We start from the raw sequence: 23,573 nt of genomic DNA, 5'->3' as shown, positions 1-23,573 counted from the left end.
AACACTTAGGAAAAAGAAGGGGAGAAAACAAATACAGGACACAAACAGGAATTGCTACACAGTTTGACTTGAGTGCATATTAACATTTTTTTCTAGCATTTACTGCTTGCTCCCTGCTCTTCCTGCCCAAACTGTGGAATATTGTTCCACAGTTCAGTTACACTCCTGTCATCAGTGTCTGTTGCAGTTTTCAATTTGTTTGCAATTTCTGGCCAACTTTACTTGGGAAGAATTTATTTCAGTGATTTCTGTGCATCTTTTTCCTTCTAGAGGGGACCATCTTCACCTGAGAAGGCAGCTTACTATGTTGTGGTGTCAAATAACTGTCTGCTTCCCTTCAGTACAACATCTGTTTGTGAAGCTAGTATGTGCAAGTTAAACCACCCTGAAGCTTCATCGTTTAAATCTCTGAGGGGGTCTTAATGCATTACAGGCTACACCAGCATTTAAGATCAGTGGCTGTCCACAATCAGGTTTTTGATTATTACTTGACCTCCTGCTGCCATCAGAACAGAGCTGTTAAGAAAAGCATCAGTCTGTTGGTACAAAACGCGTTGCTGGATTCAGTAATGTCACTTTGCTCCTTGTCACCACATTCCTCTAGAAATGAGAGGGGTTATCATTGTTATATTTGTATTATTACATCTTGGTCAAGGTCTGTAGATGGCTGGCTTCCCTCTGTAATCTTGCCCATGGAAAGAGTATTAAAATACTGTTGAACTCCTGCATGTTTTAATACTAAGGCATTATTTAAGTACTAATGCATACTCTAGTGTAGGGGTTTAGGTACTTCCTTATACCCTTCCCTATATGCACACTATTAGCTCTTAAGTTTCCGTGCAGCTGTGTCTATGTAGTGGTAAATCACTTTTTAACTTCACAGTTTTGCAAAGTCCCAGGTTACCATTCTCTCCAGGAACAGCATTCATTTGCCTGGTAGTTCTTTCAAATGTTTTGTCCTATGCTGTTGGGAGTGGCAGCTGAGCGGTGGGGTGGGAATGGAATATGCTGAAATTGCCTTGTAAGCAACATCTGTGGGCCTGATGAGAAAGGAGGGGAATGTGCCCAATGCATAAGGCAGGCTTCTAACCACAACACATTTTGAGGATGACTTAGGCTATTTATTTCACTGAGCTGACTGTGGCAATCCTATGTCCAAGAGTAGGAATGTGTACTTTTTTCTTCAAACTGAAAAACAACAAACAAACAAAACTCCATTCTGTTGGTGGCATAAAGCAGTTTTCTTTAGTCCATGTAAGACACAAAAGACTGAGCTTGTTCTGGAAGAATTATCCTTTGACCAGTAAACCAATACCATCCCTCCTTTTATATACTAATGAAAAGAACTTGCTCTCCACACACAGATTCAATGGGGTAGAAGCTGTCAGGAAAATCCAGTGAAAGGATTAGCTAAACTTGAATAGATTAATTAGAGCCTTTGATTGTGTCTTGCTATGGAAAAGTCACAGCATAGGAAATAGCAGTGATAGTGAGTTCATCTTTACAGGTACATATGGGGGGAGGCAACAGGCATACAGAAAGGAGCAAATCTAAGCAGTTTGTCCTGAATTCTTAAAGCAGCTTTGTTCATCTTTGTGTAGTTGAAAATGAAAAGATTTTGATAGATATGGAGATTGTGACCAGCTCCTCATGATCAAGCTACAACTTGCTATTATATCAAATATTTTTTATCATCTTCTGTCACCTGAGACGCTGTGTCCTACTGGCCAGAGCCAGGAACTGAACTGCTACTGAAGGATTCTGGCTGCATAGTAATGATACAAGGCAAGAGTCTTGCTCAGTTTTCCAACTCCATCACGTACTGACTGTAACTCGGAGTTCCCCTGAAGTTGGAGTCATTCAATTTTCCATATTTGGAAGCCCAGAAGGTCACGTAATTTTCAGAACTAGTGATGGTTGAGCTGTTACTAAGGGGAACTACTGATGGTAACCATATAAATCTTGCTCTTAATGTAGATTTTTCTATGCTTGAAATGTCACTGCATCCATTTTCTTTGTTTGATTGCAATGTAGATAACTTACTATTCATGTGCAGGAGAAATTCCAAGTGTTTCTATGCATAGTATGGAGCCTAGATTCTCTTGGCATTCATGTGAGATACACAACTGATTCTGTGACATCAAAAATCTCTAGCCTGTGGCTGCTGAGTGGCTTTCAAACTTGTACTAACTTGTTATGCAGTATACAATCTCCTGTAGTGCAATTTTTGTGCCTGCTGTGCCAAGTTAAAAAAAAAAAAGACCTTGAGATTACTGAAAAGTCTAAACAAGAAGAAAGTTTTCACTCAGAGTAGCTCATTAAGCTTTTTTTTTTTTTTCTGTGCCATCATGTTTTACTTTGGTGGGTTTTTTTAAGCTATACAGCAATAAGACCTCTAAGTGGCATGAATTGATCTTGATACAGTATGGATTCTCAGGGCTTTTTGTGTCAAACTGTTTAATTAAGAATACCTTGATTCGGTGTGGATACAAGTTAATGCAAATAAGAAACGCAATCTGCCAAATACAGCTTTTGTACAAGAAGATAAGCGACTCTGTTGGGGGAGGACTTCTCAATAAGCTTGTGGGTGAATAGATCTTCCCAGGATTTATGCCAGAAACTTACTACTGTTTGATTACAGTGGGTATTTGAAGAGTTTTCTGATTACATACCTTTAGCTTCCCTTCACTGCTGTCTGGGAAAGACCATGTTTCCTTCCTGCAAGTAATGCATCTGAACTGGATATCCAAAACCATTTGCCAAAAAGCATTCAGCAAGTACGCCTGACTCTCTAAGACAGACTAATTATGTAGGTTAAGAGGCTGCTCAAAGCGTAAGAAATCCAGTCTGAATATATAAATTGCTTTGGAAGACAGTCACAGGTTTAAAAAGAATGCCTATATTAATTAAATCAAAGCACTTTGGTGCAAACAAAATAAGGGAGAGGAGGACATTTTTCAGAAACTTTATGTAAGAAACTTAATGGATACAAATTGCAACACAGGGAATTCTGGTGAGATATTTTGTGGAGGAACAGCTTCATTGGGAAGGCAATCAAACAGTGGTGGGATCTCCACCACTGTAATTATTCAATGTGGAACTGGACAAGGACCTGTGCAACCTGCCGAAGTTGCGCTGCTTTGAGTGATTCCTTACATACCAAATTATTTCATTATTTCATTTGTTTTATGAGTTGGATCTATTTCATTTGGTCTTGATGATGAAGGAATCGCTGATAAAGATGTGTAAACACTTACAAAGTAGCTTTCTGCAGTTTCCCTGTAGAGCTAGAGTAGCAGAGGGCAGAGACTCCTGAGCTTAACCGTCTGAAAACTCACTTTTACAACAGTGTGTATATCTCACATCCAACAGTTCCCTTGTACCTGAAAACTGAGAAAATTTCTACTAGGAACATTCTGTAAAAGCTGTAAGGGAGACTAAATGAGTCTCTTCTGTTCCATAGGCTGAATAAATCCTCCTCTTTTGTGTAGGATCTTGATAGTGCTTTTTGTGTATGTGTTATTTCAGCCTCTGTGTGTTCTACCACAGTTTTTGGTGGGTTTTGATGAGTACTGCTTTAGTTGTTTGGGTTTTTTTTTCCCCTACCTCTTGGAGGCAGCAGAGGTTTTCCATGTTGCTCTCACCGTTCTAACGTTGTAAGACAGAATCAGCGCTGTGGCACAGGGAGCCAGGTTTGAGCTGTGAGGGACGGGAATATTGCATGTAACTAAGGTTAATCCCTTTTAAACGAAGCTTTGTTAAAGAGATTAATCCTAAAACTGGTTCACAAGGAACTTGCTTTTTTAAAACCCATTTTTAAAAGTGAAAGAGATCAGATACCAAATTCACAGGATAACTGTGATTGAAGGGGGACATCAGAAGGGCTTCTGGCCAAACAAGGACAGCCAGGAGGTCAGGCCAGGTTACTCATGCCTTTGTCCAGTCTGATTTCTGAAAGCTTGAACTGGCTAGTAAGGTTCAATTTCATTTTAGGAAATGGCTCAATAAATCCTTGTTAACTAAGACTTTTGAGTTTTTGTATACATAAAATCATCAAGAAACTGGTTACAAAAGCCAAATGGAAGATCAGGAGAGAACACCCTAAGTCATGTCATGTAGTACTACTGCTGTACTTAAATCTCAAAGCTCTGCCTTTTGCTGCAAGATGCTTTAATTGGTCCTGGGCTTTTGTAGCTCCAGGTGAATTAAGCTACTTCTGTGTTCTCAGTCTCATAGTTGGTAGTATGTTTAGGCCAAGAGCCAGGACATTCCTAATGCCAGGTAGGGGATGGGTCATGTCTCTAAATGCTTCTGTGGTAATGAAGACTAGAATTCAAGTGTGGGTGTATTTTAGATCTGACATACCGACTGGTTTCTTGCTTGATTGAAACTTTGTACATAATGTTCTCTGTTGATGACTGAAGGGGAGGACCCCAAATGCTCAGCTTTTCTAACTTTTAAAGCATATGCTCTGTGTTTTTAATATAATGCCATATCTCTTCTCAGAACAAGTTGAACCCTGAAGTGTTTCAGGTAGTGTGTCTTCTAATATTGCTCATAGTTTTTAACTATAAAGGGGTCTGAAACAGAAATTATGTAGAAACATGGTACCGAAAAATTTATTCTAGAAATTTCACCTCTGTAAACACATTTGTTAATCTCTGAGATCAACACAGGGTTCTGAGTATCCCAAGTTAGAGTGGGGGTGGAAGAATATAATCTAAGCAAACATGGTATGGAAGGGGTACTTAACTTGGATCTTCTCTCTAAACCAAGTTTCTATATCCCTCTCCTTTGAACCCCTTACAATCTGTCACTCAGCCTGCTGACTGTCACCTTATGATAGAGACTGTTGTTGGTATGTCATTCTTTGCACTTGTGTGTGAATGCAGGTACATTAAATCTACGGTTCTTAAAATGTGTTTTCTCAGTAACTGGGCTGGGGAGGGGCATAATTAATCATGTAGTAAGTGTTTGTCTAATAACTGTCTCAAACATGCTCATAAGATTCAGACTTGATTAAATCCTTGTGCAAAACCTGACATCTGCTGGTGAGAAGCGTAAGTGGGCTCTTCTCAGTTGGAGCTGTGCTGGAAGGGCCTGTTTTATGAAGTGCTGGTGCTTTTGGCTGTAGGTGTTGCATTGTACTGTGAAGCATAAATTTGGGAGTCTAAAAGCTTACGAACAAACACAGGTATTATCAAAAGTGATTGAACTTTCAGTTAACTGTGTCTGCTTTGAACACTTTTATAATGGCCAGAGGACAAACTTTGTAGGTTTACATTTTATACTAACTTTCTAGATTTTGTTACAGTATTAAAAACTTCATTTAGTCTTATGCCGATAACTCTTTTTTTTTCCCTTATGTCTTTAAAGGCTTGCCATGGATGTACATCTTTATCCAAATGTGATTGCAGTGGAGTAAAAGGTGAAAAGGTAAATATTCCTTTTCTGGGTTTTTTTACTGGTAGACCAGCACACAAACCGCTGAGCCATATGCCAACTTCAGATAAGTGAAGCTTATGGGTGGCAGTTCGTTCCTTCTTGCTCATATCTTTGTTTCTTTGTTGGTAATGTGTGGGTATGCACCAAAGAGTCAAGCTGTATCAACAGTTTCAAGTATTGAGTCAGACTGAATGGTCCATCTGACAGTATAACATTTTCATGTCACTATTTTCTGAAGAATGGGGGCTAATGGCACAGAATTTTTCTATCTATCTGACAATTTAGAAAAAAAACAAACAAACCAGAGAAGACACAAATTCTAGTAAAATAGAATCCCTATTTACAGCCAGGGCCTGCCTACACTAACTACCTAGTGTTGACAAGCTAAGGTGTGGAATGTACAATAATGACTATGCTAGTAATGCTTCAGTGGGATTTTAGAATAGAGTGAATGTAGGTTGTTTTCCCTCTTTTCTTGCCCTGCAAGTTCATAAGTAGTTGATGCTCACTGATGTGTTCTGAACTTGCACTGCTTTTCACCTCATAATTTGTACAGCTGTTTGCAAAGGTGATTGCTGTCACTGCCTAGATGTGAGCTGGACCTTGGAAGCAACAAAATACAGATGCAGTTTTCCCAACACACATAGTTGCCACCCAAGTAAGCAGTTAGTCAATGGCCAAACACATATTCTTGGATCAAGCAGAGTGAAAATCATCCTCACTTGAAAAAGCACCTCTATGTGCCTCATTCAGGTGCAACAAGCTGTTTTGGTCTGCCCAGATGGTGTCCTAAGGCCAAGAGATGCATGTTGAAATCTGGGAGCTTTCCTGCTTTCTTGCAGCTTTGACTTCCAGTCTCATTGCCTGTTCTCAGTGTATCTGTGCAGTATTTCATGTTTGTCACCGTTATTTCTTATTGTTTTACATTTTTTTCCTTTAAGGAAACAGCAGGTGCCCAGCATTTCTTAGTTTCAATGCACTGTAGATACACAGCTTGGTATTTGCCTGATCTGAGCCCTTCTCAAGTGTGGGGCAGCCTGGTTGCAAGTGAATTGTGGTTAAATGGTTCCCATGTAACTGCTGTTGTCACACAGAATGAATGAATGAATGGGGTATGATTGCTGGAAGGGGCAGAGGCTGTCAGAAATACATCCACTCAGTCTTATAAACAGTTTGCTTGAGATACAATGGAGTTGTCTTAAAGATGTGAACTGATAACAGAGTTTGATAAGTGTGTCTTATCAAACCACTTACCCTATCTTAGCAAGGTTCTAGGAGGGCTTCAGTGTTCTAGATTAATTTCTGACACATGTCAAGGTGGGGTTTTGACTTGCATAAGCAAGCATAACCTTAAGTGAACAGAAGTAACGCAAAACAATCAGTCACTGCACTGGCACTATAATGAGCTGATGCAGAGTTTTACTATTGGCTCAGGTTAAACAAGGCAGCTGTCCAAAATTCAAGGTAATGCTTGATGCCACACCTGCCATCCAGATAGCTCCAGACAGATGAGGTCATTCCTTGGCATTTACTTGCTTTTAGTTCACTGAGTATACTCCCAATTTACATACCTAGTGAAGAACAGTATTCCCTTGATGGCAAGATTTCCAAGTTAGATTTGGTTAGCCAAACATGAACCTAGTTAATGTGTTCCTAGAGGATCTTCAGATGCAGGTGCCCAAACCAGATGCGTTGTCACTCTAGTCACAAGTTATTTCAGGTTCAGTTTGAAGGCACTTAAACGTCAGACTTCTATGCCCAGTACAGTTGTTGCTGATACAACTTTGGAGAACCTTTCTGTAATTCTAAGCTGCCTTTTTTTTGGACTCGTCACAGCTATTTTGTGAATTCACTAAGCAAGTAGCTGTTGTCTGGTTAGGGTGGATATAATGCAATCTGTCCTTAGAATACATTTGAAATTGGGGAACTATGATTCATCTCCACTGAAGCCAAGGTAAATACAGCATAATCCTGAGCTGTGCCAGAGGGTTTCTAAATAGCCCTTCTGAAGCTTGCAGACCATCACGTAGATTATGTAAAGGAAGGATGAAAAGCAAAGCCCATATTTCCTAGGTATGATGTGTTGCTAGTGGAACTTGTTTGAGCATACATGCACACGCCTCATTATGTTAGTTGCCCTATAATTACAAAGCCCTCAGTATTTGATGCATTGCTGGATTCAGCAGTTCAGCCCTGGGGAACCCCAAGATCTCTCTGTCACTGATATCCTAATTCTTTATCCTTTAAATTCTTTGCTTTAGTTTGTTTGGATTTTGCATTGTTCATTTGAATCTTCCTAGATTCTTGTACTACTACAATACATCAAGGGCTGTCTTAGGATGATTAGCTTCATCCCTCACAGTGTATCACTCAGTTATACATTTAATCAGAGTTTCCAAATCCAATACTGCTTCCTTCTGCAGTGACCTCCAAAGCAGGAGTCACACTCTACAGCTCCTTGCCTAATTGGTGTGGGAAGAGCATTAGACATAGAGCTGTTTATATAATTTTCCCTCTTTGATTAGTAGTCTGACAATGTATTTGAAGAAGTACTGGAAATCAGACATATGGAACCTGGTTCTGTAATGGGAAGACAGGAAAAGCCTTGTGTAATGCACTCGGCTGAGCCCTCTGTTTCTGTTCCACTGGGCTTCACTTCTGGCCCTAAAGCAGCATCTGCATCCAAGTTGCTGCTCACTTGCATTATGTCAGCTAAGAGAAGTGCTGCTTTGTTCAGCTTAATAGAGCCTAATGCATTCCTTCTGAGACTCAAAAGTGGCATCCTAGCATTCTGTTTAGGGTATCCCAATTTTAACAGGCCAGATGCTGGAATACAAATTGAACTGTAACAAATAGGAAGACTGTTTTCTTGTCTTGCTTTGGGGAGCCACAGCTCTAACTTAACTGCTCCCATGCTGCCAGTGATTCTTCTTTAACTCTGCCTCTACCATGTTATGCTATTTTTGACAAAAACTGGGGACAGTTGATCTAATTTGATCACCTCAAGGTGAGGCCACATATTCTGTGATATCATACTCTTGGTCTCACTGGAATTCTGAGTCTCAGAAGAAAATTATCAGAATTTGTCCTTGAGATCCCTATTTCCTTCTGCCATTATCATGGTAAAATTTAGTACAGTTATGACACAGGCTCAGCTTTTCTTTTCATTGTTGTATACAGACTCCTAAGAAGTAGTTAAAACTTCTCAGATTTTAATCACTTTGTGAAGAATAACTGCATGATTGGTGTATGTGCTTCATAGCTGTTGACCTGAACTGTACTAATATGGTCCCGTATACTGACATGTAAATTGTGCATGCTTTAAAACTGCATCTATCTTTGCTTGTGTCCTATTATTGGAGTACATGGAACACTGCCAATTTTTTCTGTCTCTCTGTTTAATTGGCTATATCTTGCTGCAGCAAAGCATAATTTTAGGGTGTTTCCCAACTGTAGTTTTTTCTTTCTTTGCCTCAAGCAGCAGTCATGTTCGAGCTTGTGAGCTGATAGTTTTGCCATATTGGTGTAGCTGATTGAGGGCAATTGAGATCAAAGTCTGATTCCTCACCCCTTCCCCATGCAAACGAGGGTTCTATAGCTGGCGCATCTTTTTTTTGCTTTGGAAGCAATCATGTATTTTCAGGACTGGAAGAGGTGATCTGAGTTGACCTAAACCTTTGCTATTTATGTTTTAACTTAGTAGCTTCCAGTCTGAAAAACGAAGTATCCAAACTTCCTCAGCTCTGTGTAAGCAGAACTGGCTAGTGAGTTTTTGCATTTATAAGAAAATTCATTGCACACTAACCAGAGACTTCAATCTCATTTTATCCTCAACAATATAATGTCTTTTTTGGCATTGACTTTTTGTGGAAGACTTGTTAAATTTCTTTTCAGTTTCAGTGTGTTCCTGCAGTGAGGAGGCAGTTTTTTTGCCAAATCTGTAGCATCCAAATCTTCATGAAAAGCAATGCGGTGTGGGCAATAGGAAAAATCTGGAGACAGAAGTAACATCCGAAAACTGTTGTCGCTTATGGAATCATCTATAGGCTCTTTAAGTAGAACACAAAAAAAAACCCCTCAGATAGAGTTGGATCACCGTGGTTTCTCCTCCCACCCAATTTGCCCACATTTCTTTAACTAGTTGTTTAATCAAAAATAGGGATTATAGTGCAGCTGTTTCCACTTTAATTATTTTGAACTTTGGTATAAGTTCCCTTAGGACATGTCTGGTGTGGTACCTCGGCTGTTCCCAAGCACAGTTCTTCAAATCATCTGTTTGCTTTTGGGGGTAGTTTGCTGGTAAACTGCACAGGAGTTGCCCTGGCAACAGTTTCCTCATGCAAGGCTCTCATTGTTGCTGCTCACTTTCAAAGTTGGCTTGGAAAATACTCATTTCAGTTTCATTGCTGCAGTTCACTAGCATCTGTTGTTGCCTCTTCTATTTATCTTAGCTGTTTGGCTTCGTGTTTCTCTACATGAAGGCCTTTCAAGGCCTTGGTTTCCCTGTTCTGTGACTGAGTGGAGACCTTGACTTAGTTGCATTTTAGAGAACAGTTCTTCAGCCTTAAATTACACACAAGGCCACCCCTCTGCTAAAAGTGTCTTCTAGCATTATTTGTACATGTTACTTGCCCTAACAAAAATGTGAAGAAGAGTGACCAGGTTGAGATTAGTAGGCACTCTGTAGCCTGGCTTGCCCCCTCACACATCTGACATGTTTATTGTGCACAGGTGTGTTTTTTTAGTGTGCAAGCACCATTCATGCTAGAGCTTGCTCCAAAATCTGGTTTTGCCTAATGTTTTCCTTATCTGGCACTCCCGAATTCCTCATTCTCTCTCCTTTAGGGACACACTAACCCTTTCCTATCCTGGCCTGAGATAGTAACACTCCTCCACAGTTTCTCTTTTCTGATTAGGTAGCAGACCAACTGTATAGCTCCATGCAGAAATACTTGAATTGGGTTTGCATTGAATAAACACCCTATTAAATCAGTTTAAGTAGTGTAATTATAAGTAGTATGTGTCTGTGTTCAGGAATTTCTGTAGTTAAGCAGCTAAGATGTTTATTCACGGCATTAGTTTGTCAGTGTGATGACTTCCTACAGAGAAGCAAGAGATAATGTGTGTTCTAAATTTTTCTATCATATATTTTGTTTCTGTCATATTCCACCTCCACCACCACCTATTCTTTTTTAGGGTGAAAGGGGATTCCCAGGCTTGGAAGGACAGCCAGGTTTGCCTGGATTTCCTGGACCAGAAGGACCACCTGGTCCAAGAGGCTCAAAGGTAAGTCCCAATTCACTTGAATAGCATGAAGGTGCTGGGCAGTATTAGCTTGATTGTAGTGCTGATCCTAAGCAATTCCAGAACTCCTGATTATTATTGGTTTAATAGTCAAAATCTTCAAATGTTGGGGTATAACACAGGTCTTTCAGTTGATTGATTTGAATAGTCAACCAGTGGAAAAAGATTGCTCTGAATTTCCTATCCAGCTCTTCACCTACACAGGTGCTTGCCAGCACTACCTGTGCACTTGTATCCTTTCACTAGGTGCTGAAGATTAGGGTCAAAGAACAGGTTTGGCAAGGTGCTGTGATGTACCTTTGTTAGTCCTTGCACTAACAAGATCCTGGCTTAGCTGACTTTACTGATAAGAGTAGAATTCTGCTCTCAACTGCCCTGAGGGGTCCCACCAGATAGGTAAACTGTTGTTTGCACCTGGTGGCATTCCTGGGATGAGATTCCTGGGATGGGTTTGGGTGGGGTAATGCAAATGAAGGCCTTATTGAACCTATGTGCAGAGAACTGAGGAATGCTTCTGGCTTTCCCTGGAGGAGTTCCATTTCTATTTACTACTGAATTGCATCATTACACTCAGATGGTGTAATTCAGCAGTAAAATTCCTCTGAATATATTTGCCTTTAACATACATAAGGATATTCAGGATTTGCCATTTCTTTCATAAATACTCACAGTATAAACAGAAGCACATCCAAAAAAAAGCAAAGGAAAAAATAGGCAGGTGATAAAAAAAATAAAGGAAGATTAATTGGATATAACAAGAGTGAAACAGCACGGGAGTCTTGGACTAGAAACTTTTGTTATACTATTATTCCATAAATGCATTTTCTTAAGATTTTGCTACGAAGTTCTGCATTGTTTCTGTGATGATCATAATGCAAAGTAACGCTGGTACAATCTGATCCGTGTTTAATCGTGGCTCCCCTGCTCTGCCCACAAGAGGCCGCTGGAGGATGTTCCACGGGAGCCTTGACCCTGTGATTGTCAGTGACCTGAGAGCACTGTGGCTTTTAGGAAGACTTTCCTCCAAGTCATGGTTCATCAACTGGAAAAAATACTTCTCAGCTCAGAGTCCAACGCCAAAAGTTCAAATAATTGTGAATTTTGATCCCTTTAACTCAGGAAATTACTATAACTTTTAGTCCACTTACTGTAAACATGTAGGAGAAAGTTTAGGCTTAGTGTTTAATTTGATAGAAAGACAAACTGGAACTTCTTTGTTTGTCTGTTGTCCTTTTTTAGGGTGATGATGGTCTTCCAGGGCCTATTGGACCCAAAGGAATCAGAGTAAGTATTGATGTAGTTTTATAGGGTGGTGTGTTGGAATAATGAATAAAGACTGACAGACACTGAGTGGGTCATAACAGAAGTGGTGATGGACAAGGAAAAAAAATTGACTTAGATCTGAAGAGTAATCTACTACCAGCCAGACGGTATTGTACTACTTTTTATAATTAAGATTGCATAAGCAATACGATCTTACATACTGTTTGTATTTCATAAAGTCATTGTGGAGAGCAGCCCCAATACTTATTTGATCTGTTTTGCAATATGGGACCTAAACAAGTGCCAGTACCTTTTGTTTCAATGTATTCTGAAGTAGAGGCAGCATGTCTAAGGTCCATGCGGGAGAGGTGGACTTCTCTGGAAGTCCTTTAGATTTTGTGCCTTTGCATTTTCTATCAGACACCTCAGCTGGTAATAATTGATGCATTTTGACTGCATTGGGCCACATCCATTTTCCACACCATTCATTTTCTCTCTATATCTATAAACAATTACTTTAGCTGTTCTGCTTTGTCTCTACTATGTTTTCGTGGCTGTTTCCCTGAAAAATTGGTAAGAACCTTGAATGCCGTGTCGGCATTCTTTTAACACGTGTTTATGTATTTCTTTACTTAGACCTGCACAAGTAAGTTACATTTAGTAAAATCTTGGAAAATCCTTTTGCACACCCATTCATACTGTATTGTTTCAAACACGTGGTTAATTTCCTTCTAGGGACCGCCAGGGCTTCCCGGGTTTCCAGGAACACCAGGACTTCCTGTGAGTACAAATGGGCTGTACAGATACCAATCTATTCTCCTCTGTCTTTCAAGCCCAGTAGAGCATCATGCAAGCTAACGCCTCTTTCTTCTTTTCCACTTTAAAGGGATTACCAGGACAAGATGGGCCACCAGGACCTCAGGGTATCCCAGGATGCAATGGAACAAAGGTGGAATTCCTTTTAAAATCTTAATTCAACAATAATATAGTAAAGAGCTCTTGTTCTCCTGGCTGCAGCGTATAGGTTTAGTCTGTTGGGTGCAACAGTAATTGCTGTTACTGAGTTGTGCAGTTAATTCTAAAATTATTCAGACTTACACACCCATTTGAGAGAAGGGATCATGCTCTGGAACTTAAAGCATAAGTTTTGCAGAAATTGCCAACACCAAGACACAACGTTGTGTACTCTGCAGCCAATATAGTTAAACTGTGTTCTAATCCTTAATTGTATAGCTTATAGCTGAGAGCTGTGTCTGATAATTAGCTCAGATGCTGTATCTTGTCATTGTCGTAAGCACTTGCTACCAAGAAAAGCTCATTACTTAACAGGGGAGTTTTTAATTATTAATTTTCTAATAACCCCATATTGAAAATACTGATTCAGTGTCCTTGTTGAAGGGAATCACTTTGTTCTGACTTGTTACTTAGTTTCACATTCAGATTTTGCCAGAAAAATCTGATGTTTATCTTCTATAACATTACATGTGTTTTCTGTCTCTGTAGTGTAGTACTTTGCCTGGAATTATGCAGAAACACCTGACTGTGGAAATTTTTCAATCAGTTGTGCGAATTAACTAAGTGCTTATTCTATAGCTTGTTCCAATACTCCAATTTGCTAATCTGGAGTCATAAGCTAACAATGACACTAGACTTTTGAGCCAAAATCTTTTATCTGGTTTTGTTATGTTTTGGGTTGGTTTTAGCTAATAATTTTCTTCATCCCTAAGGGAGAGCGTGGATTCCCAGGCAGTCCAGGTTTTCCTGGTTTACAAGGGCCTCCTGTAAGTAAAGCATTTCCCAATCAACTATCTGTAATCCACTGAAAGTCTTCTACGGGGAAAAATCTGATAAATGTCAGCTTCTTTTTGCAGTTTTTCTTTTAATAAATGAGAATTTTTTAATGGCTAATCAGAACACTTTAGATGTCCAGTGAAAATGAGTTTTTGTGCTGCATGTTGTGGTAAAGCTCAAAAACCCCTTTGAATTCTCACATGCTGAGATGCTTTACCACCTGCAGAAAAATACGTGCGTATGTGTCAGAAGTAAGATCTTGATACTGACATCTGGTACATCTAAAGAGTCTTACTGGTGATTAATGGGGCAGAAAAAAGACTGTAGGGTGTTTTCAGTATAAAACACAAGGATGTACAGCAAAGTGACTGTCAGAACCAAAGTACAAACATAAAGAGATGTACTAGACTGGATGAATAATAGGAGGCAATAAAGAAATAAATTGCTAAGAAAGGAAAATATAATCCTTTTAATGCTCCACAATGACTGTGGAAGTTCTTCTCTAATTTTTCTGTTTGATTCTGAAGTTCATAAAATTCTTTTTCCCCTGTTCCATATAATTTTTTCAGTTTCGATATTTTTGATATTTGCCTCATGGTGTAGATCTGATTAGTGGTTTGCAAATAACATACCAATGATTTATTTCTATTGATCTTTCTTTTAATTTTTTGTTTCTTTTAAACAAAGGGACCCCCTGGTCTGCCAGGTATGAAGGTAAGTGTGCTGTACTCTCTCATGCATGTACTTACCAGATGTGGGTGTGCAGTGTGATCTGCCATGAGTAACCTGCTTGTTTCATGCAAGACCATGTTTGTCACTGGAATCTGGAGTGATGTTCTTGGTGTTTCTAGGCCACTCCAGTGCAAATGGAAATGGTGCAGTAGCTTAGTTTGGGTCAGTAGTTTGAGAAGTGAAGAGTGTTTTCTGAAGCTGTTTGCTTGGGACTGTAAGGGTCAGTGTTGTGAGGCATCAAGTAAGCAAAATGTCTACAAACACCCAAATGCAATATTAGTCTGCCTGTGCACACTGAAGAACACTCCTAAAGACTAAACAATAGTGACCTAAAATATCCAGTGACAAGAACAGTACAACATCTTTTGTTCCTTTTGAAAATGTTTTTTGTGCATCATATGTTATGTAGATGGGCTTTTCTCCTAGTGTAGAGTCTCACGATCTGATATTGAACCTTATGGAGCCCTTTTATTTTTCAAGGTTTTTGTAGTACCTTTGACCAATTTTGAGTATGGGGCAAAACATCAGTTTTGATTCAAACCTATTTAAGAGGAAACTTGACCCACAGAATTACACTGTTTACCTCCTGAGAGGACAGCATAACACTGGTACTGGAAAATTGTGGAAAATTGTTCACAGTTGTTTTCGAGATATTAAAGAACAATCTCATCAGAACATATACTTTTAAAACAAAGATATTACCTGAATTCAATAAGAAATTGCTTCAATATAGACCACGAAGCATAACTGTAGTAACAGCACACTCAGCACTAATCTCATGACCTGGGACACTGGAAAAAGCTGAATGAGCCTTTTTTCTTTTGTGTCCTATCCACTGCTTTCACATGGAGCTGGAATGTTTCTTTTGTGAAGAATTTGTTTCAGTCCCCTAATCTTTTGGAATTTAGATCAATGCTGATATCTTTGTACAACTAACACTAATAGGTGTTAGTTTAGCCATTTAGAATCCTTATCTCTCCTAAAAAAAGCTATTCTTGGAGAAACTAGTACTTATATTAGACTGTATTGCTAGGGTGTAGCATAGCTCAGGGTCTCTTAGAGTCTTAGGAGCCACTGTGTGCCCTTTGGAGTCAAAATGGTGATAAGGAATTGTAAAATGTATTGTTAATTGAAGTCAACTGTATTTCTCCTAGGGTGAAGCAGGTGAAATAATTACATCCTTGCTGCCAGGACAGAAGGGTGACCCAGGATTTCCAGGTCTTCCAGGGATACCTGTAAGTTGCATAAAGTACTATTAGGCTGTGTTCTGCCAAGAAGATAACATGAAAAATATTTTCATTACAGCACAATTGGCAGCTTTGGTGCTAAGGAATCCATACGTTTTCTTGGAGATGCAGGGCTCATGTTAAATGGACCTCTGATTTATGGCTTGAGAGGAAGTGTGTGATTCCATATTGCTCCTAATAGGGTGACCCATAGAGGCCAGAAAGGTCCCCTGGTCAGGAAGATGGTATCCAGCAGACAGTAGTACTCACAGTTACTGACTTGCTTGTCTGCTTTCCCTGCTTCTTCTCCCTTCCTAGACATTCTTTGTATCTGTTCTGGAGTTCCCTTCCCTTCTTCACCCTTGGTTAAAGCCACATCTGGCTTTCTGGCTGTAGCTGCTGTTTTAGATGGTGGGAATGAGAGGGTAATGCCTCAGCTGTTCTCCTCATGTTGCACCTCCTGAACAGTGTTTCTGCTCTCCCAGCGGTGCTCTGTGAAAACAGCTAGTGACTCCAGGCCCTGTGCTTCCCCACTGAGCCATTCATTGCTTTAGTGGGAGAACAAGGGGAGCCGAAAATGAGTCTATCAGCCTGAACTGGACAGAAGCCAGACTCCCATTTCCTGGTACAGAGAGGCAAGCCCCAGGCTATTCTGTGACCAGACTGAGCCTGTTAGCATTTCTGGTCCTCTGATCTGTGCTTCCCTATTGTCTGTTTCTGGCTGGGAGGAATCACAAATACAAAGTGTTTTGTTATTCTCTCTCAGTGCATGAAGAGAAAGAAAGCGCAGAAGTAGTTCAAAACAAACAAAAAAGCATTCCCTTATCCCAGCCAAAGAGATGCATTGATGTTGAGAGGCAGAACTCTCCTAACATCATGTAAACTCCCTTAGGCCTTTGCACAAGGACAGATTGGTAGGTCAGTGGTCAGCAACCTTGATTTGACACGTATGGGATGCCAACTGTTGGGGTTATTTGAGCTAAAAGCTCTCACTGGGTTTTTTTTTCCTAAAGATGTGCCTCTCATGGCCTCCTCCCCTTCCTCAACAGGGCCCACCTGGCTCCATGGGAATACCAGGTCCAATTGGCCCTCCAGGGCCCCCAGGTTTGATGGTAAGTTTCTTTAACCTGTTACTCATAAAACGTTAAATGGGACAGTTAATTCTTTGTTCTGTGTTCTCAGAGGCAGGTCAGTAAAGTGCAGAGATCATCATAGTCAGGATTCGGTATGAAGATGACAGCAACTATGCATTCAGTTCAGCCTGGAGCTGGTACTGTGCACACTTAAATAAGATACTTTTGAAACAACCTGTTCCCAGATGTCTTTTCACTTTAAATTGTGCTGAATCATTGTGCAGGCTTCTTATTTATGTGAAACATGAAACAAGATTTAGCTTATTTAGACTAAGATGTTTAAGCTGACTGATTTCATTTGACTCTCTCACTTAAGGGAAGAACTAGTTTCTTACGTATTGGTGACGTTAAATAGCATGAGAAAGTGTTCTCAAAGGAAGGCAAGGTGCCTTGTTAATGTGGAGATAATGTGTTAATCAAAGTTGCAACATTGTTGTAGGGGGAGCATTTCTGCAAGAGGTGTGTAAAGCGTCTTGTAGGTGACTTGTTCTTTGCTTTCCTTTTTCAATAGGGCCCTCCCGGTCCACCTGGGCTGCCAGGACCCAAGGTATTGTCTTTCCTGTCTTGATTGTGGTGATGGACTGTTCTCTTTATCTTTGTTTATTTGTGACTTCTAAGGGCTGATGAGTTATACTTTTTGCAGGGTAATATGGGTTTGAATTTCCAAGGACCTAAAGGTGAAAAAGTGAGTAGGTGACCATAACGATATTTTGCTTATTACTTTAAAAATACTTACACTTGCCATTTTTGCTTATATTGCCTGTAACAAGCTGCATCTTTCTATACATTAGGGTGAACAAGGTCTTCAGGGACCTCCAGGGCCACCAGGACAAATTGGAGAACAGAAAAGACCAAATGACATTGAGTTTCAGAAAGGAGATCAGGTGAGTGGGACGCTACACCCATGTGCAGTGAGCATATGATCAAGCTGCAGCCTCTGTTGGTTTTGCTCATATATGCTCACATCCTTCTTACTGCAGAAGTTCTTTTTTTTTTTTTTTTTTTGCCTCAGAGTACTGAATATTCCAGGCCTGAGTACTTTTCCTTTAATAGAAAGCAAGCATGCCAGTCACATTAGTTCAGTTACTTCCCTTAGAGACACAGCGGTATTTTATTTTAGCAGGGTGTAGGACAATTCTGCCCTTCCTCCTGATCGAAACCATTTGTTACTTTTCCTTTCAGAAGAACATTAAGCACCACTAAGGCATTAAGTAGAACTATGGTGCTGGTGCACACTTGCAATGCACAGGCATCCTAGAAAGGTATCTGCTTTTGTCTCTTACTAGGTGAAAGAAAGTAAAGAGCAGCGTTGTCTTTATAATTCTAAGAAAACACAAGGTGACATTTTGACCACACTGTTGTTGAAGCAAAAATTAATCTGATTTTATTGGGGTCAGTATAATTTGCTTCTGTCATCAGGGACCCTTGAAGGACTAATTATGCTGGCACTAATTTATGTAAATGTACAAAGTAAAAGCATTCCACCTACATTCCTTTTAAAGCACTAAGAATTACAAACATTCTGAGTGCATTGCCTTTGACCAACATTTATAATGATTTCAAAGTCTGCAAATTTGTTTTTATTTCAAAGTATATGCTTGGTAGTACACAATCAGTAAAAAAAAAAAATCAACATTAGTTACTTTTTTGTGAAATGCACATGAAGTTCTGGTGTGTGCCTCCAGCCATGATCTCTGACTAAAATCAAGTATGTAGATGGACTTGTAAAATTCTGGTACAGCTCCAAGAAAATAATGAAAACTGCACAGCAACTTTTTGTGGATTCAGTATCTTGTAATTTTAGGTTAATGGTGAAAAGATTTAATAACTTGTGCAAAGGTGTAACAAGACAAAATAGAAATGAGAACTTTTTAACACAATGATCCTTTTCTGGTGAACACACTTTGATCCTGATGGCCTCTCGATTTCAGCAAGTACCAGTAATCTAATGACTGCTCCTGTAATTTCAACAGGATTTGGCATTTGTTTGTTCTTTCTTGTCTTTATTATTGGATAGCAGCTGCAGGCCACCAGACCAGCTGCTGCAGTGCACGCAGGAGGCAGTTGTGTTTTTAGTGGAGTGAATCATCTAAATAAACAGGATGAGCGGCTAATAAAATTTATAGATGCACTTGAAATTCCACACAAAGAAAGAATAAATATGATCCTTTATAACTTGAAATCTAAATGACAGCAAAAAAAAAAATTAAGAAAAAAAATCAACTGGACTGCTAGGGGGTGCTGGAGGCTTTAATCCTCTTTTTCTTTGCCCATGCTTGACAGGGTATTCCAGGTGATCCAGGCCCACCAGGACTTCCTGGGCCACCAGGCCCTCCTGTGAGTAGAACTCTTAGTTCTATTTTGTTGCATCCAGTATCAGAACTGTAACTTCATTCTACTCTGCCTTGTGGGCTCAGTTTAAGATGACGTTTATGTGTCCAGGGTCTTCCCGGTGGCGTAAAAGGTGAAAAAGGTGAGCAAGGAGAACCAGGCAAAAGAGTAAGTAGTCTGTTTAACCAAACATTTATCTTTCCATTCAGTGTTATCTTTGAGAATTAGGCAAATGTTGAATTCAGGTGGGGCCATCAGCCTCTGGGTAAGAGACTACTTTTTTTCCTCCTTGTAACCTAACCTGGCAAACTCGTAGATGATGCACAGGGGTCATGACATTGCTTCTAGCTATGCCTCTCTCTCAGTGCTTTCTGATAGAATAATCTACATGTAGGTCTTAGTTTGGGTGGCAGGAGAAAATAATTTGAACTATGTTATCTGGTTAACATGTAAAAACCTTCAAAGTTGTTGGACTGCTTGTCTGAAGCAGCAGTTTTTCTGTTTCCTTTTAGAAAGGGTCTTCATTCATTTTGGTATGTACTGGTGTTGCCAAGCAGCATGAGCTTGGTGTGTGTATATATATATATATATATATAAAAGCTGGTCTATGTAAACTCATTCTTGGTGGGTTTACTTGTGCGGTGAGTCACAAAACCAAGTGTCTGAACACTTGTTAAGACCAAAAGTCCATTTGTCATTTCCCAAGAGACTGCTTCAATTTATGTGCTTTCTGGGAAGGGCACAAGTCAGGATGCCTTTATCAGGGGTTAGCAGGAGTTGCTTTGTTCCTGACTAGACCCAAATCAGTCCTGGAATTTAAATGTACTTGGATGTCACAGCTCAGAAAAGCTGAGGAAGATCATAGAAGTGCTAAGAAATAGGATGAAAATAAAATGGACTGGACTAGTTAAGAGGCTGTTATCAGCTCAAAACATTCTGTATCTTGACTTCCACAACTTCTGAATGCATAGTTTCATGAACAAAATTGGCCCCTTTGAAAATCAGTACACAAGTCCTGTTCAGGTTAATTGGACAATGTATAAACACTGTTCAGAATAATGTTGGTAGTAGGTTTTCCAATTTCCATAAGAAGTAAATACAGTTTCCAGTAGAAACAAATGTTTGGTACTCTAGATAAAACCCTTCTTAGTTGCTGAGATTTATAGGCTTTGATTTGTCTCTTCTAGAGAACATAACAAGCAGATTTACCAAGCCAAAAGTCTCATTATATTTTGAGTGGGTTTTGAATTGTTGCTTTTCTCTGCAAGAGTAAATGGGAACCATATAAATTTGCAAAGATCTGAAAGGATAAAAGTCCCAAGGGGATATGTTGGATGCCTTTTGCCAAAAGCTTGTTTACCAACATTTTTGTTTGGTTTTATTACTTTGTATCTGGGCATGTTGCATACTTAAAGTGTAGTTTTACTGGTAAGTTACTTTAAAGTTGCATTTTAGGGCTCCATATGATTCTGTGTGGCTCAAAGATATTTCAGATATAAAAATGTCAGTCTGTGTTTTCAAACAGATAGTTAGGTCTGCACATTCACAGGAAATCTTTAAACCTCAACTTTGAGAGTCAGAAATTATCACTAGTAAATAAATTCACAAATCACATTGTACTCTGATTCACCAAATCTGTGAGGTCTTATTATCAACTCTCAATTACTAAGAACTGATTTTGGCACTGAGGAAGATTCACTGGGTGAAGCTCTGTTACCTGTTCTAGTTCTGTTCCAGTAGGTGCCCCCCAGACATGGCTTCTGTAACTCTGACAATAAAGTGCTATGTCTGCCCAGTGAATGGTCTGGAATAAAGTGGAGCTTGCTCTGCTTTTATTGCAGCAGTGACAAATCTGTTCAGCAAGAATACATGCTTTTTAGTAGTCACTTCTTTGAGCAAAATTGCACTTTATATTTTCAATGATACTAATGAGAAACTTGTGTTGATTTAAAGGAAAATTAATATAATGTGATCAGTGAAATGAAATAAAATTTTTCTGTTTGAATTTTAAATTCTTTATTAAATATAGTGTTCTAGTATTTAAGGAGTTAGGATCTATTTTCCAAATAAGGGATTTCTCCTATGTTAAAATAGAGGGAGTAGTAAACATGATAAATCAGCAGTAGTTAACTGGAGATCATTTTGTGCTATATTCACCCAGCATTTTTATGAGACTTGTCATGGTTTTGTGCTCTGATCTTCAAAATGGAAGCCTCAGTTTAGGTAACTCCATGGATTATACTTGTTTGATGTCTTTGTGTTTGTCCCAAGAACTGCATTCTAGAGACAGTTCAGTTTATTGAAAAATGGGAAACAAGTAACAATTTCCATAAGAGTTCTTTACCACTGAAGCATTTTTATTTCAATGTATATTTGTGTCTTTGAAGGGAAAGCCTGGCAAAGATGGAGAACCTGGTCAGCCTGGTAGGGATGTGAGTAATTCATTTATTTCTAATTTAAGCAGACTCTTTATAAGCTTTTCTTCTGATATGGAGAAGATCCGACTGTGATTCTATTTCCCTTTTCTTGAAGGGTTTACCTGGTGGTCCCGGAATAAACGGTGCTCCAGGAAGGGATGGTGAAAAGGTATGCCAAGATTTTTGTCATTGTGGCTGTAATAGATTGAAAATCTGCCATCGCTGAGTTTGTTTCTGCCTGAGTAGTAATTGCATTGCCTATGCTATTACAGTGTTGAGGAATATTGGCAATAACTTGTTTATGTACTGCTGCACAGAATCAAAAATGCTCTTCATTTCATTGGTAGGGTGAAAAAGGTGACATGGGTCCCCCTGGTCCTCCTGGAATTGTAAGTTGCCAGTCTCTTATTTATTTCTGCATTCGGTTGACAGTGTTGTTTCATTGTAGTTCTTGGCTGACTGAGTCTCCTATCTCTGGGTTCAACACCATCAGCACCAGTAAAATTTTCATGTATTCACTAACAGAAACAGTGGTTTCCTTCTTTCAAGATCAATTCTGTGCTCTGGGATTTGCTAGGTCACAAACACAGGCTAGACTATAACCTCAGACCAGCAGGACTGAGTCAGCCTCACTGAAGCCTGTTGTAACTATGTTGGCTTGGCAGTCAAACAGCTTCCTATGGGGGAGTGCTCTTTACTGGAATTTTCCTTGGTAATTCAGTGGAGAGAGGAAAGCATCCTGTCACTGGTATAAGGTTCAAAGTATGTTGAACTTTCCTTCCCTCACATCTCTTTACTGTTCCAATGCCTCTTTTCTTGGCACATAGTTTCACATGAGCATGAAACATTTACAGGTTGTTCCAAGACCAGGCATTGATGCAACAGTGGGACCAAAAGGCAGCAAAGGATTGCCAGGACTTCCAGGAGCCAAAGGGGAGCGTGGATTCTCTGGTAGGCCAGGCCCACCTGGCTTGCCAGGATCTCCAGGTAGGAGTTTAAGCTTTAAATTAAGTTGTATGCTCAAAGGTCTGATTGGATATTTGGCTTCAGTCTTTACACACTCCTTTTAACAGAAGGACTGTGCAGAAAATGAAGGCAGAACTACTTAGATTTACCTTTGAGCTTGAAAGGTGTTCTCAAACTTCTGGGGATAATGTGAGGAATTCTGAACATTCATTGTCCTTGCTGTGGTGAACCGAGGATGCTTAATGCTCCTAGGCATGATCTATCTCATATCACTTACCTATAAAATACATAATTTATTGCATTACACAGAAAAAGTTTTGTGTACCACAAATCTGGTAGATGATCTGAGTCTACAGTGGGAGTGAGCAGTGACCTGTATGTGCCCTAAACAAGCTGTAACATTAGAATCATGATGTTCCTCTCTATGCATGTATATGTCCCTTTTCTCATTAATACTTCCTTTCATTAGTCCTGGGTTGTTTTTTTTTCCTATCATAAACTTGTTAAGTCTCAGGTCAATTTTTCAAACAAACATCTCTAAAAATGTGAAATGTGTATCATTGTCATCCTGGCAAAAATGTGATGTGAACTTTTGAGCTGGCAAGGGACTAAGTTCTTCCCATCTTAGGGATCACTACTGTCGGACCTCCTGGTCCACCTGGCTTACCTGGTGAGAGAGGACAGAAGGGAGATCCAGGTTTACCTGGGGTTTCTATTCCTGGGCAACCAGGAGCTGATGGACCACGAGGACCTCCAGGACCACCAGGTCCCCCAGGACCACCTGCACCATCTGTTCCTCCTGGTAAGTGATGATCACATAGACAGCAAGTAGAAAAGACTAAACAGCTTTGACATTTGTTTAGGTTCGGGCTTCTGTGGTTTGTTTGGGTTTTTTTTAATTCCACCTCCAAAGATGTTGTTTATATCAGCAGCTGAAGTCCATGAGATTCTATTCCTATACATTC

The 23,573-nt window shown here is 39.7% G+C and overlaps 1 protein-coding gene across 2 annotated transcripts in view; it reads left to right on the top strand.

Annotated features, from left to right (window-relative positions):
- COL4A5 (collagen type IV alpha 5 chain) overlaps positions 1–23,573 on the top strand; it is a 73,642-nt gene that overhangs the window by 15,707 nt on the left and 34,362 nt on the right. The window contains exons 2-20 of one of the 2 annotated variants that reach the window (XM_085060368.1): positions 5,377–5,436; positions 10,642–10,731; positions 11,989–12,033; positions 12,748–12,792; positions 12,899–12,961; positions 13,740–13,793; positions 14,491–14,517; positions 15,690–15,770; positions 16,811–16,873; positions 17,406–17,441; positions 17,538–17,579; positions 17,686–17,778; positions 19,178–19,231; positions 19,337–19,393; positions 21,613–21,657; positions 21,758–21,811; positions 21,990–22,031; positions 22,497–22,629; positions 23,237–23,410. In XM_085060368.1, coding sequence (XP_084916494.1) covers positions 5,377–5,436; positions 10,642–10,731; positions 11,989–12,033; positions 12,748–12,792; positions 12,899–12,961; positions 13,740–13,793; positions 14,491–14,517; positions 15,690–15,770; positions 16,811–16,873; positions 17,406–17,441; positions 17,538–17,579; positions 17,686–17,778; positions 19,178–19,231; positions 19,337–19,393; positions 21,613–21,657; positions 21,758–21,811; positions 21,990–22,031; positions 22,497–22,629; positions 23,237–23,410 — 1,258 coding nt within the window. Of the gene's footprint in view, positions 1–5,376; positions 5,437–10,641; positions 10,732–11,988; positions 12,034–12,747; positions 12,793–12,898; positions 12,962–13,739; positions 13,794–14,490; positions 14,518–15,689; positions 15,771–16,810; positions 16,875–17,405; positions 17,442–17,537; positions 17,580–17,685; positions 17,779–19,177; positions 19,232–19,336; positions 19,394–21,612; positions 21,658–21,757; positions 21,812–21,989; positions 22,032–22,496; positions 22,630–23,236; positions 23,411–23,573 lie in introns of both variants that reach the window. The other variant, XM_085060369.1, reaches the window with a different exon arrangement.

Source organism: Lichenostomus cassidix, chromosome 4A (genome assembly GCF_008360975.1).
Source record: "Lichenostomus cassidix isolate B80296 chromosome 4A, HeHo_3.0, whole genome shotgun sequence".
NCBI lineage: Eukaryota > Metazoa > Chordata > Aves > Passeriformes > Meliphagidae > Lichenostomus > Lichenostomus cassidix.
This window is presented reverse-complemented; position numbering and strand designations above follow the sequence as displayed.